The 16,518-nt window shown below is 34.2% G+C and overlaps 1 protein-coding gene across 2 annotated transcripts in view; it reads left to right on the top strand.

The window, feature by feature from the left end:
* Positions 1 to 1,035: 1,035 nt before the first annotated feature.
* LOC140439659 (uncharacterized) overlaps positions 1,036 to 16,518 on the top strand; it is a 42,301-nt gene continuing 26,818 nt past the window's right edge. The window contains exons 1-2 of one of the 2 annotated variants that reach the window (XR_011950677.1): positions 1,036 to 1,572; positions 15,293 to 15,564. Coding sequence is in view for 1 of the 2 variants with exons in the window: in XM_072529704.1 (XP_072385805.1) it covers positions 1,104 to 1,572; positions 15,293 to 15,561 (738 nt within the window). In the remaining variant the exon portion in view is untranslated. Of the gene's footprint in view, positions 1,573 to 15,292; positions 15,654 to 16,518 lie in introns of those variants that run through there. The other variant, XM_072529704.1, reaches the window with a different exon arrangement.

Below are 16,518 nucleotides of genomic sequence, written 5' to 3'. Positions count from 1 at the left end.
CCCCTGTTTGTAGTCAATGCTTTGAGCGGAGACTAAGCTAGGACTTTTGTAATTTTAATTAATTTTTTTTTGTATTTGTGTAAAAAATGTTTTATTTTTATTAACGATTAAGCAATTACTTGTTCTATTATTTTTTAGGGTTTTTTGATTAAAAATTTTTGTAAACTATAACATATCAGCCCTTTATTACGTTTAATTATTTTAAAAATGTATGTTTCTAAGAATATATAAAGCGACATGTCTCTATCGATCCAACAGACCGAATTCACCAGTAATGTGTAAATTTCTTACGTCACCGCTGGAGGGTTAAGATAAATAGATACAACATATTCAGATAATGGAAAACGAAAGACAACCCAAAAACATATTCAATTACAATCCAAAAGGTAAAAGTACATATATCTGACTAGTTAAAATAACTACACCTCATTTTCCAGCAGAACCACCAAGAAGTATACGATACGAAGCCACGAAGTTAAAAATACTAATATTCTGAGGACGTACTGAAAACAGGCTAATCATGCCTTTTTTGTAAATAACTCTTTATCCTCCTAGGAAGTGAAAGGAGATAAAAGAATATGGATATTTTGGCTATAAAATTCTGCGATTTGGCGTGTAAAACAGGAAAAGTGAATAAATTCACATATTTGTTTTGAGTTGCAGCTACAAAAGAAAAAAAAAGTGAATTATAACTTTTTATGAATAATTTTTCTTCGTCCATAGATCTCTTAGAGATCTATCTCTAAATAAGACTGACTAACTACTAAAGTTGTATTTGTCTTAAAATTATCATAGAGTGTAGAATAATAATCTGAATATAAAATAATAAACTAAATAAAAACAATTTTCTAGTATTTATAGTCCCCTCCAAATATAATTACTCTGTAGATAAAACAAATACAATACAAAAATACACGCTTGCGCTTTTAAGTGATAAATCAAATGGTCTTCCCTCCCGTCTTACCCCTTTGTCCTACACCAACTCATGGCATTTTATCGATTTATCTCAGTTACCTACATTCGTACTTCCTACGAACTTAAAAAATGAATGCTCGTGATTTTAATGCATTTTATATAAAACTAAATAAATAAAAATTATAAAAATGAGTGAGCAAATTAATACTACAGAAAATGTCGTGAATAATCCACCACACAATGAGTTTAACGTCATTTTAACAATAATAAAAGTAGTGATAGTTGCTATATTTATGCTACCTTTGGTTGAGTATTCAATTAGAGCAAAAACTAGCGAAATACCGACTGAAACTGACCAAATTCAAATCGAGACAATAGATGTATCCAAGGAAATTGAGAAGGTAACTAATATAATTTTGACTGAAAACATAGAGATTACAAAAGATGTTCAAGTACATAAAAAACAAAAAGATAATAAAAATAGCTGTAATAAGAGCTACATATTGGTGATATTTAATGAAATTTTAACGGAATTAATTGAGGAAAATGTACTTTGTACACCAAATGACTTTTACAACTTAAATAAACACAAAATTCCTAAAAGTGCCGTAAGAAATTTTAGAAAAGGGACATATCAAGGGAAAACAGAAGCAAAAGGTAAGTGGTTTCAATATGTAATTGTTATAGAATGTGGTTCGTAACGTCAGTTTAAATAATATATAAATGCTCCTGTTATATTTGGGTTAAAATTTGGTTTCTGGATAAATATGTGAACGTATGTTTCAGGTCAATTAAGTTAATTGTTTTATTTAAAGAAACGACCCCATATATTGCGTACTAGTGACAGATCTATACAAAATATAGTTCATACAGGTATATAATGGACCGATAACTCTTGGTAGAGTATAGGTCGCTCAATATTCCTTGAGCTCTCTTAATCCATTTAACGCTGTGGATTAGTCGGCATATATTCTTTAGGCTATTTCTCAAAAAATTTCCATCTCATTTTTGGTCTATTTATTACTAGTTTCCAGTTTGTTATCTTCCTAATTAGTGCATCTTTTTCTCTTTTTTGTATGTATCCAAACCATCTCAGTCTTTGTATGTGCTTTATATTTATTATTTCATGAATCATCAGTCTTCTATATTCCACTTGTTCTGTCTTTATTGGACCGTATATTCTTCTCGTAATTTTTCTTTTAATTATTCTTAGTTTTTCTTCATCTTTTTTCGTAAGACACATTACTTCCGCTCCATATGCTCGCTCTAATTGCTGCTCTATATATTTTTGTGTTTGTTTTTTGCTCAGGTTACATACAATATTTACAATACACCCCCCATTCCCCACTTTAATTATTTTGCTTAATTTCTCCTCCGCTGATTTCTCACTCCTTCCTTTTATTCTAACACCACTAAGTATTTAAAGTAATCGATACTCTGGAATGTACTTATGTTGGTGTGTTTACATAATCAAATGTATTTTAAACATTAGAACTGTTTCTTTTAGTTTTTGTTTGTCATGCGCTATCAATGCTAGATAGTCCGTGTATCCTATGATTTCTGTTGAACTTTGATAATTATCCTTTTTGCAGCTCTGTGTCTCTGATTACTTATTCTCGTATGATATTACATAGCGCCGTTGACAAACTATCTCTTTGTCCTATGCCATGTTCTATATTGATGTCGTTTGTATCTTCTTTGGTTGTTTTAACTCTTGCTGATGAGTCCTTCATTGTCATTTTAGTCGGTCTTAATAATTTTGCTGATATGTCCATCCTTTTTATTTCTTTTAATAACATATATATTATCTTATATCATCATCAGTGGCATTACAGCTCGTTATGAGCCAAAGCCTTCTTCAGAACAATCTTCCATTCGCACCTGTCTCTGGCAACTGTTCTCCATGATTTAACTCCGATGGATTTTAGATCATCCTCTACGTTATCTTGATACCTAAGTTTTGGTCTCCCTCTGGCTCGTCTTCCCACTGGTCCTCTTCGGTCGAAAATTTTTCTGATCGTTGTATCTTCATCTCGCCTAATTACATGTCCTATCCATCGAAGGCGTGCTAATTTAATACATTTTACAATGTCAGGTTCCCCAAAACTTCTATATAACTTAAAGTTGTAGCGCCTACGCCACAAACCCTGTTCTTGGATTCCTCCATATATTTTCCTTAGAATTTTTCTCTCGAAACGTTTAAGCAATTCTTGGTCGTTCTGTGTGACCACGTTTCAGACCCGTATGTTAACACTGGCCTTATTAGTGTTTTATATATGGTAACTTTAATTTTTCTGGGTAGTTTTGGGGCCATATGTTTCCTCAAGCCATAATAGCACTTATTGGCAAGCACTATTCTTCTTTTAATTTCTTCGCTGACATTGTTGTCTTTGGTCAGCAGCGAGCCCAGGTAGACGAAGGTGTCTACACCTTCCAGTTCCAGATCATCAATTATATATATATATATATATATATATATATATATATATATATATATATATATATATATCTTATATATATATATATATATATATATATAATATATATATATATATATATATATATATCTTATATATATATCTTATATATATATATATATATATATATATATATATATATATATATATATATTCTGGCGCCAATTCTTGCATCCTAATTTAAAGCGTTTTTCTGTTGAAGCAATCATCAGTTTTTTGGCGGTCATTACATCTTCGACATCTCTCCGTGACAGTTTTGGTCTAACTCGTTTTCTTCTAGTGTGCGAAGTCTACGTCAATTTCTATTTCTCTCCTAATCTCTACGTTCCTTACCTTATCAAGTCTAGTATGTCGGCAACATCGTCTCCAATAGTCTATTTCCATGCCCTTAATTTTTGATTTGTTTCCTTAATTTATTTCCCAAAGTTCGGCGCCGTAAAACCCAATACTTTCTATTAGTGTTTTATAAACTCTTCTTTTATTTTCACTTGTTATTTTATTATTCCACAATAGTCCGTGTAACTGTCTAGTGGCTGATCTTGCTTAACCAATCCTAGAATGAATTTCTTCGTTACAATCTGCTTTTTATGTTATTTGGATTCTCAAGTATTTAAAGGTTTCAGTTGATTTTATAGTTCGTATTTCATTTTGTAGGCTTTCTGGTTTTTCTGTTGTAACTAAGTACTCGATTGTTTGTATATTATTTGTAAGACCCTACTTGGTGTACCCCTCTTCCAGTTTTTTAAGCATATAGTCTATATGACTCTCGTCTTTAGCTAGAATGGCTTAGTCGTCAGAGAAGTGTATCGTGTACAATCTCTCGTCTTCGATTGGAATGCCCATATTACAGCATTTTCTTCTCCACGGTGAGAGCTCCTCATTCAGATATATTTTGAAGAGTGTAGGTGCTATGCAGCAGCCTTGCTTTATATCATTACTAATAGGAATTTCTCTAGTTAAATTGTTTCCAGTTTTAATGTTTACCGTCATATTTTTGTAAAGCTATTATAATATGTTTGTAATATGTTTACCGTCATATTTTTGTAAAGCTATTGTACTGCATTTATATATTTTTTATTTATTCCTTGTTTTTCCGTTGCTATCCAAAGCATTAAAAGTGGAACATTATCGTATGCCTTTGTCAGATCTATAAAGATTACATGAGTTGAAAGGTTGTGGGCTAATCTTTTTTCAATAACCTGCTTTAGAGAAAAGCTGTCTATACACGACATATCTACCTGCACGAAAGTCATTTTGTTCTTCTACATCTGTCATCTCTTTTTAAATTTTATTTTTTATTATTTTTCCCTAGTCTTGAAAGTGAGTTTATGACACTTGGTCCCCTGTGGTTTGAACAGTTCTCTCTATCTTCTTTTTTAAAGATGTCGTTAATATGTGATTTTGTCCACTCCCGTGGTAAGTCATGTCTTGTATAGAATAAGGTAAAAACATAAGCTAGTAATTCCCGCAATACTTGTGTTTTAGTAATTTGTTCGGTATTCCTTGTGGTCCGTATGCTTTTCGATTTCCTATTGCATCTTAGACTTCCTGAACTGTTATTTCATCGTCTTCATCGTATTCCACTTCATATGTTGTTGAAATGGTGTTCGTGAATTGCGTTCTTGTTTCAGTGAGAAGTTGTGAGTAATGTTCGAACCAAGGTCTTTCTTCTATTAAATCTATTCTACTCACTTCTTTTATGTTTGTTCTCAGGTTTTTTACCGTTTTCCATGCTTCTCTTGATCTTGTTGACCCTATATATTTATTAAGCTCTTCGTATTTACTTTCCCTGGAAACATTTTTTGGTTTAGTTGGGGCCACTTTTGATATGCTTGTTTCTTTTTGTGTACAGCATTAGCGATGTTATTTATCCACCACAATGGAGTATTCTTTTTGTTCATTTGGATCGTGTCGAGTGGTTCATAAGCTGTTTCATTGACTTTGTTTATTATCTCTTGGTAGGTATTCTCGGCTGAAAAGTAGATCAGGTTTGTTAATTTTTGGCTAAGCCGTAAATTATATAAGAATGATATTGAGTCGTTTTGCAATGCACCAATATTGTATTTGAGTGGATCCATTTCCAGTGGTTTTGATTGTGCTGGTTGGTTGTCAGTTCGGTTTAGTGGTCGCGGTCGCTACTGTAGGTAACATTTTGATCTTACCATATAGTGGTCAGTTCCGCACTCCGGTCTTCTTAACACTCTTACGTCTTCTACTTGTATGTTTCTTGTTTCGTGATAACATAACCTATAATTAACTTGGTATTTCTTGTTGACATCAAGACAACTAAAATATAACTAGTTTCATGTCATTATCTTCGTAAAAAGTAGGTACTTACTAAATGTTAAGATAAAAATATGTCATGTTAAAATAAAAAATAATTGTAACACATAATTGTAAAATAAAAACATTCAAACACATAATACAACATAATTTGACTAGTCAATTAATTTAAAAAAAAATAATTTAAAGTTCATTTTGAGTGTTGTAAATATAGCCCGGTAAAAGATTGGATTTTAAAGGCTATTTTATAGAATAGATTCAAAAAGGGAATTTTTAAATAACTTTGTCCGCAAAATTACTATTTCTTGAATACAAATTTTCCTAATTTGATTTCATTAAGATAAATTCGGGGAATATTATACAAAACATATATCAAGATGTTTCAACTCATTAAGGCAACATTAGATTTCATTTCATTTCAACAGTATTAGTTAGACATGTTTTACATGTAGATGTAAATGTTAGTCAAGTCGTTGATGCCACTTTTCTTGTTCATTGCTGTTTTGGTGTTATTAATATGTGTATAATCTACACTTTACAACAGTGTCTTTAATTTTTCGAAGTTTGTGGCTTGTCATTCGTTATGCCAGGCTTCACACACCTTTTGCGTTATAAAAAAATCATCTAGGCGACCGTCCACTCGTCCTTTGCCGGTATCCCTATGTGGAGTCGGCTTTTCTAATTACATTTCTCCGTAAGTTTCTATCGTGGATCATACCAATACCCAAATATTTTACTGACATGTCTTTCCTAAGCATATTCCCCAAGTCTTCTTTGATCTTCCTCTTTTATTCCACCCAGGAACCCGCAGATCAGCAATTCTGCCTATTGGGTAATTAACGTCTCGAAGTTGAACATGACCAATTCATTATAATCTGTGCTCTTTTATTTTGGCATCAATTGGTGTTACCCCTACATTTCCCTTAACATACTTATTCTTGATTGTATCCTTTTTTGTCATTTCACTTATCCACCGAAGCATTCTCATGTCTACAACATGCGTTCGTTGTTCCTCTTTCTTTTTAACTGCCAGCATTCAATTCCGTACATCATAGCTGGTCTTGCTGTTTTATAAAATTTTTCTTACTAGACGATAGAATAATAGGAAACTAACTGGAATTTTAAAAAGCTTTGGCACTAGAGAGGCCTTATTTACTATACATTGTGTCTAGTATCGGCCTCTCTTGGTCAACTCTTGTTTTTCCGACCCCGATTGGCTATTAGGTTTTCGAGGGCGGACGGGTCATTATTCTCTTTCCTTACTCTAAACTATTTTCTACCACGCAGAAGGAAGTGGGGCCCCACTGCATTACTTTGCCCCAAGAACTATCATGAAAGATGACCTCTAAACATACCAGTATGCCGAGCGATCCAACTAGCAATTGGCGCCAATCAGCGTCCGGGGCTGATGGTGTGAAATGGGCTACCGGCCATGATGTTGTGAGAAACCAGGCACGCCATGGAAACTCTGAGTCTGGAATAAACATAAAAATATGGAGCACCCTTAAAATTGGTACGTGGAATGTTCGAGGATTGCTGGAACCCGGAAAATTGGATGTAGTGGAGAACGAGATACACAATTATGCCATTGTAGGTCTATCTGAAACCCACTGAAAGGATAAAGGACATTATACGTCAAAAAATGGCAATGATATTTATTTCTCCGGCAATGATAACGAATCTCGGAATGGCGTGGCGGTGATAGTAAATAATGCCATTAAAACCTTCGTAAAACAATACATAACCGTCAGCGATCGGATAATTGTTGTCAGAATGAATGCCAGTCCAGTTAATCTTAATGTAGTACAAACATATGCCCCAACAAGCGAAGCTCGCGATGAAGAGATCGAAACATTTTATAGTACGTTGGAGCAGACGCTTAGGAAGCTTCCAAATAGAGAAATCACAGCAGTCGTAGGCGATTTCAACGCTAAAATTGGTGTAACTACAGAAGATCATTACTTGCGAGAGACCGTTGGATTATATGGACTTGGCCAAAGAAATTACAGAGGAGAACGCTTGCTACACTTTTGTATAGACAACAACCTGTTTGTTACTAATACAGGCTTTCAACATCACCCAAGACGACTATACACTTGGATATCACCAGGAAATAGATACAGAAATCAGATAGATTTTATACTGGTAAAAACCCGCTGAAGAAGCGCTGTTAAGGATGTTAAGACCTATCCAGGAAAAGATTGTAATAGCGACCATCAATTTTTATTAGCTGAATTCCGCATGAAGTTAAGAAACAATCCAAAAACAGGAAATACAACAACTAAATGGCATCTAAGATATAACGATCCGTACAAAAAAGCCGCAATGCAAAAGCTATGTGACCTTAAACAATCATTAAATCCAGAAGAGTCCTCAAATAGCATATGGACAAAAACAAACTCCATATTGCATAATGCTGCGAAAAACATTAAGAGTGATAGAGAAGAAAGAAGGAAACAATGGATAACAAACTCCACGTGGACTAAAATACAGGAGAGGAAGTGCTTAAAAGCCACAGGACTGAACAGTGAAAGTGATAAAGAGGCCTATAAAGCGCTGAACGGTCAAATAAAACGACTCTGCAAAAAGGACAAGAACACACACTTGAACAAAATCTGCATGGAAATAGAAGGGCATAAAACCAAAACTGAGACCAGAGACATGTTTAAAAAAATAAAGCAGATAATACGTTCCTTTACATCAAACTACCTTGCTATCAAAGATGATAACGGAACGCTACTCACTTCTAAAAAAGATATTTTACACAGATGGAAAGAATACTGTGGACGACTGATGATGGAGGAAAGCACAGACGCCCCATCACAACAAGAAGATGCCAGTTTTGTGACGGAACCTGACGTACTCAAAAGTGAAGTTAAAGCAGCAATTATGAGGCAAAAAAGTCAGAAAGCTGCCGGTCCAGATAACATACCTATTGAAATGATTTGGGCCCTAGATGACGTTGGAGTGGATATAATACATCAAATTTGTCAAACATTGTGGGAGACAGGTAAATGGCAAGATTTATGTAGCAACTATCGCACAATTGCTCTAATTGCGCATTGCAGTAAGATACTCTTACACATAATTCTCGAGAGGATAAAGCCCTTTTTACTACCTAACATTGCGGAGGAACAAGCAGGTTTCGTCCCCGGACGTGGTACTAGAGAACAAATTTTAAACGTACGGCAGATTGTAGAAAAATGTAGAGAATTCAACATCACAACATATTTGTGCTTCATAGATTATAGTAAAGCTTTCGATTTGGTTAACTGGAGTAAAATGTGGCAGGTTTTGTCTAAAATGGGAGTCCCCAATCATCTGATAATGCTAATTAAAAGCCTGTACAATAACAATTATGCCAGAGTTAGAATAAATGGGGAACTAACCGATAGTTTCAGGGTCACAAAGGGCGTGAGACAAGGCTGCATACTAAGCCCAATTCTATTTAACATCTATGGTGAATGGATAATGCGGAAAGCTACTGAGGACTGGAACGGTGGCATCACCATTGGCGGGAAGAAGATTTTCAACTTGAGATATGCAGATGATACTACTATCCTCGCTAGTTCGTAAGCTTAACGATGGGCCTTAAAATAAACAGAGATAAAACGAGAATCATGATAATTGACAGAGCTAACAACAATCAAAATCATCTGGTCATGATAAACAATATCGCTATTGTAGATAAATTTGTGTATCTGGGCTCATTAATAACCAACAAAGGAGGCTCTACTGAAGAAATAAAGCGGCGGTCAGCAATCGCAAAAAGCGCTATGGCAAAATTAACAAAAATTTGGAAAAGCCATGAAATAACTACCGATACAAAAATGAGAGTAGTAAGAAGTCTAGTTTTTCCAGTTTTTACTTATGCATCGGAATGCTGCACCCTTACTGAGAAAGACAAAAAGAACATAGATGTATTTGAGATGTACTGCTGGAGACGAATGCTGAGAATACCATGGGTGGCCCGAAGAACAAATGAATCCATACTGGACCAGCTAAACATAAAGAAAAGACTAAGAACACAAATATCAGAACAAATAATAAGCTATTTTGGACATGTGCTTCGAAGAAATGGTCTTGAAAAACTTACCATCCAGGGAAAAGTAGAAGGAAAAAGAAATAGAGGTAGATCTCCCACACGATACACAGACCATATTGTTGCTACCATTGTCGCTCCATTGTCAGAATGTGCTAGAATGGCAGAAGATAGAAAAACGTGGAGGAACATTGGGAAATTTAGCTAATAGCTTCATGATATCACGATACCTGCATCAGGTCAACGACTAAGAAGAAGTGTCTCGTATCTAAAGAGATACCTCTAAGAAGAGGAATATGACAAGGGTGTGTGTCAGTAATAACAAGATTAAATGAAACAATCTGCGTTAAACTAAAATCTTTAAAGAAAGTACCCAGATACAATTACTTGTGATAAACAAGTAAAAACTTGGGATAAACTGAGCTAAATTAACGATGGGACCGCAGCCTTGAAATAAAACGACGTATTGAGATAGCCAAAAGCGCTTTCAATAAAAGTAAAGCAGTATAATATTGATATAATACTCATAATAACTATGTATGTGAAGCTGGGAATAGAAATTAGAACTAGAGTATTGAGATGCTACGTATTATCTGTCCTTTTATATGGAGTTGAAGCCTGGACAATTACAGACGCAACTAAAAAAGACTTGCCAGCTTTGAGATGTGGTGTTTTTAAAGAATGTGGAAAATATCATGTATACAACACGTAACAAACACGGACACATTAAGAAAAATGAAAAAAGACAATGAAATATTCAGCACTATAAAGGAAAAAAATGACCTACTTTGGTCACATATTAAGAAATGAGAAATATGTGTTATCGATTGGTTATACCAAAGAAATAAGAAGCAAAAAGAGGTTTGAAGAGACGACGCACATCCTGGTTGAAAATTTTAAAGAAGTGACGTAGAAAACCAACAATAGAACTCTTCAGAACTGCTGTAGACAGTGTACAATGGGCCGTGATGATCGCCAATGTACTTAAAGGATAAGGCAAACAAAGAAGAAGACTTCTCGTTTTTGAAGAGTCCTTTGTAATAGTTTATCTATTGGTATTGTTCGACCACATTTATTTTATCCACATCATTTTCTGCCTGACTTAAATGCCTCATTACTTTATATGCTAATGCATGTTTTCTATGTATATCATGATCGATATCAGTAATAAAGTTGTCCCAGAATTGTTGGAATGCTTGTAGTATTAGCTGTTTGGCATAATTTCTCTTTTGATTGTTTCCTAAGCTCTTTTGTTTTTCGTTTGTTGCTGTTTTTAATAGAAGCGTTTGTGATTACGTGATTACGTTTTATAAAGTTCTTATTAGTAATATCAGATGTTTTCCAGCAATATGTAATTTGAGAATATAAATCGAAAATCGAAGTTAAAATAATAAATTACTGATAGAAAATAGCAATAAAGAAAAATCAATTAATTTTACCATCGAAAAATAAAAAAAAGAATTTACTCCTTTTTCTGGATGTGCTAATCACAAAAGAGGATAAAGGATATGCAACCAAAGTTTACAGAAAACCAATCCACAAGAACAGATATTGAAATCACACACTCAAATCACAGCGTAAACGTCAAAAAACGAATCGTCAGATCAATTTATGATAGAACCAAAGGTTTTAACAAAAAGTTACTACTCATTGTTATTTATTAACAAGACATTCCAAAAGATAGAAGAAAGAAAACAACAAACCACCACACGAGACTCACAAGAAGTGACTCAATTATGACAACAATACAATATTGTTACGAAAGATTTATCCCACATAGGAAAAGTCCATTGATGAAAAAGATAGTGAAGTTTAAAACGTCAAAAAATTATTAGACAGTTGTCAGTTAGTTATATTGTATTGTCATATTGTTGGTGTTAAATAAAGTTAATTTTGTTTAATTCTTTAGTTGTTAAGTGGTCAACATTTTTGATTAGTTGTTTCACTAGGCTAGCGTCAACTGGGTTACTGGAAGCTATATTCTTTTTTAAATATTTTTCGCACTTGCTTATTTTTTCTATTGGTGTACAGAATGCTATTTGTTGTTCTTTCTTCAATTTAAAAGGCTTTTTAGACAAATTAGCAACCCTTACTGGAATCATCTCATCTACATTAATAAGGCATCTGGCTATCAAAATTCCATCACTAACTAGTTCATCGCTTTCCACAACGCCGAAATGTAGACCTTCAGGTTTTTGACTCAGTCTCGCCAGGATGATACTTTCAGAATTTTGAGGAATTTCGGTATCCTCGCTCACTATAACTCTTACTTGAGGTACCGATTCTTCCAAATTTAGGACAATTTCTTCATTTTCAATTAACAAAATTTTATTTTGAAGATCTATGATAAATTTGTTCTGCATAATATCCATCCCAAGAACGCATTCGTCTTTAATATCGGCTACAAGGAAAATGTGTTTTATCAAGGTGTTACCAATCTGTATGGTTGCCGTTATCTCTCCATGAATTGGAATAGTGTGGCCTGAAGCTGTTTCAAGAACTAAGTTTGTTTTAGTGGGTTGTAGTTTCTCATTCAGAAATCCAGTTCGAATAAAGGATCTGGTTGCACCGGTATCAATAATAAAGATGCATTTTTGATTTTCAACGTAGCCCTTAAGTAATAAATTCTGTTCATTTTTATGTAAAGTATAAGTGGGAATTTGGGGGCTTTTATTAGATACAGCCGACGCCCGCCCCTTAGTGTCGACTTTTATTCGTTTCCCTGGCTATTGTTTGCGTAGGTCAGTTGTGGGAGATCGATTTCTTAGAGACCTATCTCTACTAGTGTTACGAAAGATTTATCCCACATAGGAAAAGTCCATTGATGAAAAAGATAGTGAAGTTTAAAACGTCAAAAAGAGTCAAAAGAAAGATAATGACTTAAAAGTCATACGAGAAAGGCTTAAAAATGGAGTAAGACCTATTTGGCAGGAAATAACCAAATACAGTGGAACTATAAAAGCGTACTGGGCTCAATGGGAATCTCTGTATCTTTCCAATGGTCTATTATATCGGAAGTGGGAAAGTCCCGATGGAGTACGTATAGTTCAACAAGTGGTACTGCCGAAATCACACATTAAAAGTGTGTTGCAAGAACTTCATAGCAGCCTTTCTGGAGGACATTTTGGAGTCAAAAGAACACTGGCCAGAGTTCGAAACAGATTTTACTGGATCAATTGTCGCCGAGATGTAGAAGATTGGTGTAGGAAATGCGATTTATGTAATGGTAAAAAAGGTCCTAGAACAAGAAGTCGTGGTAAAATGGCACAATATCTTTCCGGAGAGCCTTTTGAACGACTTGCAGTGGATATTCTTGGTCCACTTCCGATGACAGAGAGAGGGAACAAGTACTTAATGGTAGCAATGGATTATTTTTCAAAATGGCCTGAAATTGTACCCCTTCCTAATCAAGAAGCGACTACAGTAGCAGAAGCATTTATAACACACGTCGTATCAAGACATGGAGTTCCTTTAGAGTTACATTCTGATCAAGGACGAAATTTTGAATCAGAATTATGGCAAGAATTAATGAAAATCTTGGGTATTAAGAAAACTCGCACTACGCCACTTCATCCTCAATCAGACGGAATGGTCGAAAGGCATAATAGAACTGTTTGTCAATACCTTTCAATGTTTGTCTCTGATAATCAAAAAGATTGGGATAGTTTAATTCCTCTATTCCTGTTAGCCTATAGAAGTTCCGAACATGAAGCAACTGGTTATTCTCCATCAATGATGATCACCGGAAGAGAAATGAAGCTTCCTCAAGATCTTATTTTCGGAAGATTGCCCCCCTGCGAAGAAGAACGTTCATTCCCGACCTACATTGAAAATTTGAAAGAAAAATTAGAAAAAGTCTACGAATTTGCTCGTAAAAGTTTGAAGCTTCAAAGTGATAAAGCCAAGGCCAGGCTCGACATACATGCTACTGGTACAACTTTCGCAAGAGGTGACCCAGTATGGTTATACAATCCCACACGTAAGAAAGGACTTTGTCCGAAACTTCAACGAAACTGGGAAGGCCCATACACCGTCCTGCAGAAAATAAATGATTTAATCTATCGCATCCAGTTTTCAGCTAGAAGTAAACCCAAGGTAGTTCATATCGAGAGACTAGCTCCATACCATGGAACTGATCCACCTCGTTGGCTTCAATCGATTCCCGATAGTCCAGTTATTCGAGGCGAATAACTATAAAAGAGGAAGCAGTGTTACGAAAGATTTATCCCACATAGGAAAAGTCCATTGATGAAAAAGATAGTGAAGTTTAAAACGTCAAAAAATTATTAGACAGTTGTCAGTTAGTTATATTGTATTGTCATATTGTTGGTGTTAAATAAAGTTAATTTTGAAGAAGTGTAACAATATGTATAGGGCTTATTAGAAAAACTAATGAAGGTAGGAAATTATTACATCACATCATTTAAAAAAACAATAAACTCAGATCTATGCTGTTCAAAACCAAACCTAACAACTCACAAGAGAGATCGTAAAACTACATCTATAAAATACCCTGTGAATTGAACAATTTCTATGTGGGAGAAACCGCAAGACCAGGATAAACAAGTGTGAAACATATATCAAAAACATAGACTTTGACTAATTACAGATATGTAAACATGTCTGAAACAATGAAAACTGAGTACAATGGAAAGATGCACCAAAGAAGTAGTCCTCATCTTACTCAATGAAAAAAAATATGTAATAAACCCATCAGCAGAATGAAGTAGGTTTTTATTGCCAATACTAAAAGAAAAAGTCAATAAGAATATACCAACAATAGTGGACCAAAAACTCCGAAATACATCGTCTTTAATCGTACACAATATGCAATAATCATATGCAACACACAAACACAATACACGAACGCTCACCCAAACATACAAACGTTTAAGCACCTACAAACAATGCAGAAATACCCATTATCATCAGAATTTTAAAGTTTCATAAAGCACAAAATGTACTCTCATATATTTCCAACCACACATAGCTGTTACCTATGACACCGAGGCCCGGTGTCATAGGTTCGTCATAGGTAAAGTTCGTCAACTTTAATTTTTTGAGAAGACAAAACTTCAATGTTGGCTGTTATACAGCTTTTCAACAAAAGCGTTTAATATTCTTTTTGAAAACGATATCCGGAATGAAATCGAAACGTCAAATTTTATCTAGTCAAAAATGCAATTTAAATTACAGTCAATTGTGAGTATATATGTTTATGTTTATATGTCCCATATAAACACAATATTTAACCCATTGAGATAATACCAATAAAATATTGTCACTTTAGTTATAGAAAAATATATATGTATAGGAACGTATATTGTCTATTTTTACGTTTTCACAATTTTCTTGCATTTGGATTTTGTATGTACTAGTCTTGAAAATAATGATTAATCGCACCACCTACTACTTAAATTTCTAACAAATTTGTATTACTTTTTTGGTTAATGCATATGTAAGAAAATAAGGTTCATATTAAAATATTTTATAAAGTATATATTTCCATATTATCGCAATTTTTACAACGGTAAATATTTCAGCAATAGTTCTATCTACTGATTTTTTGTTTTAGTACCAGCAATTGTTAACTATGCAGTTGGTATAGTTCTAATGGTATCTCTAGGAGCAGCAGTATTGGAGCTCTATAAAGCCAAACGCCAACCAGCCAAAAAAGATGGAAGAAACTCTCTTAGTCGAAAATGCTCCTTAGCTGATCTAACAGTAATGAAACATCACAGAAAAGAAATGGTGAGAAGGGAATCGATCCTGGAAGTACCCGAGGAGCACATTCACTCCAAACTGGGTAGGAAGGTGTCCAGACCACCTTTGCGTTTTGATTGAAAGGTAGAGCGCAACTTGGTGGTTTTGTGTTTTGTGTTCGTGTAGTCTTTGATGGTAAACATGTTTTCTTGCACTCTCTTGCCTGAATTAGATTTGCCCTTATTGTACCTTTTGTGAATTCAGTATGATTTCCAAAATACTCCTTTATTAAATATTTGTTAAAAAATAAAGAAATTAATATTGTGACATTTGGAAGATGATTTTTGTTGGTTTTATCCATTTATACTGGCTAATTTATGACAAGTTACAAGTTTTGCCCCCTGGTCACTTTAAAAATTAAAAAGAATGAACCGTCTTACTAGCCTGCTTTGTTTTACTCTGCACTCAAGAGTAATATATACACTTAATTTCCGAGAATGAAAACTCAATTGTTATTTGTAATTAAAGTTAGTCCGATAATTGTGCTTATATCTTCATTTGTTTGTTTTAATTTTTGTTTTATATATTTGTTTTTTACAAATAAAAGGCAGATATCGAGCACATTGCAAAATATTTGGGCAAGATGTAATAAAGAACTGCTAGATATCTGCCTTTTATTTGTAAACTCATATATACGAACATTCATCCATATTTTATTATATTTGTATTATTTGTTATTGTTAAAAACATATCTATAGAAATCACACTTTTAATAACAGGCTAGTGAAAACTACTATGGTAATAGGTATCTAGTAATTAGTAAAGTGAATGTCGACACGGAAAGTCTAGTCATCTTTTTAGTAACTTTGCTGGCGTGTCAGCTTTTTAATGTCGCCTTAGAAAAAGTTGTACGAGACGCTAATTTAGATAGCAGGGGAACAATATTTAATAGATCAGTCCAAATTCTAGCATATGCAGACGACGTGGACATTATAACAAGAACTAGGGCGAGAACTGCGGAAATCCTAACCGAGCTAGTAGCAGCAGCAGAACGAATGGGGTTACAGATAAATCAAAATAAAACCAAATTCATGGCGA

Source organism: Diabrotica undecimpunctata, chromosome 4 (genome assembly GCF_040954645.1).
Source record: "Diabrotica undecimpunctata isolate CICGRU chromosome 4, icDiaUnde3, whole genome shotgun sequence".
NCBI lineage: Eukaryota > Metazoa > Arthropoda > Insecta > Coleoptera > Chrysomelidae > Diabrotica > Diabrotica undecimpunctata.
This window is presented reverse-complemented; position numbering and strand designations above follow the sequence as displayed.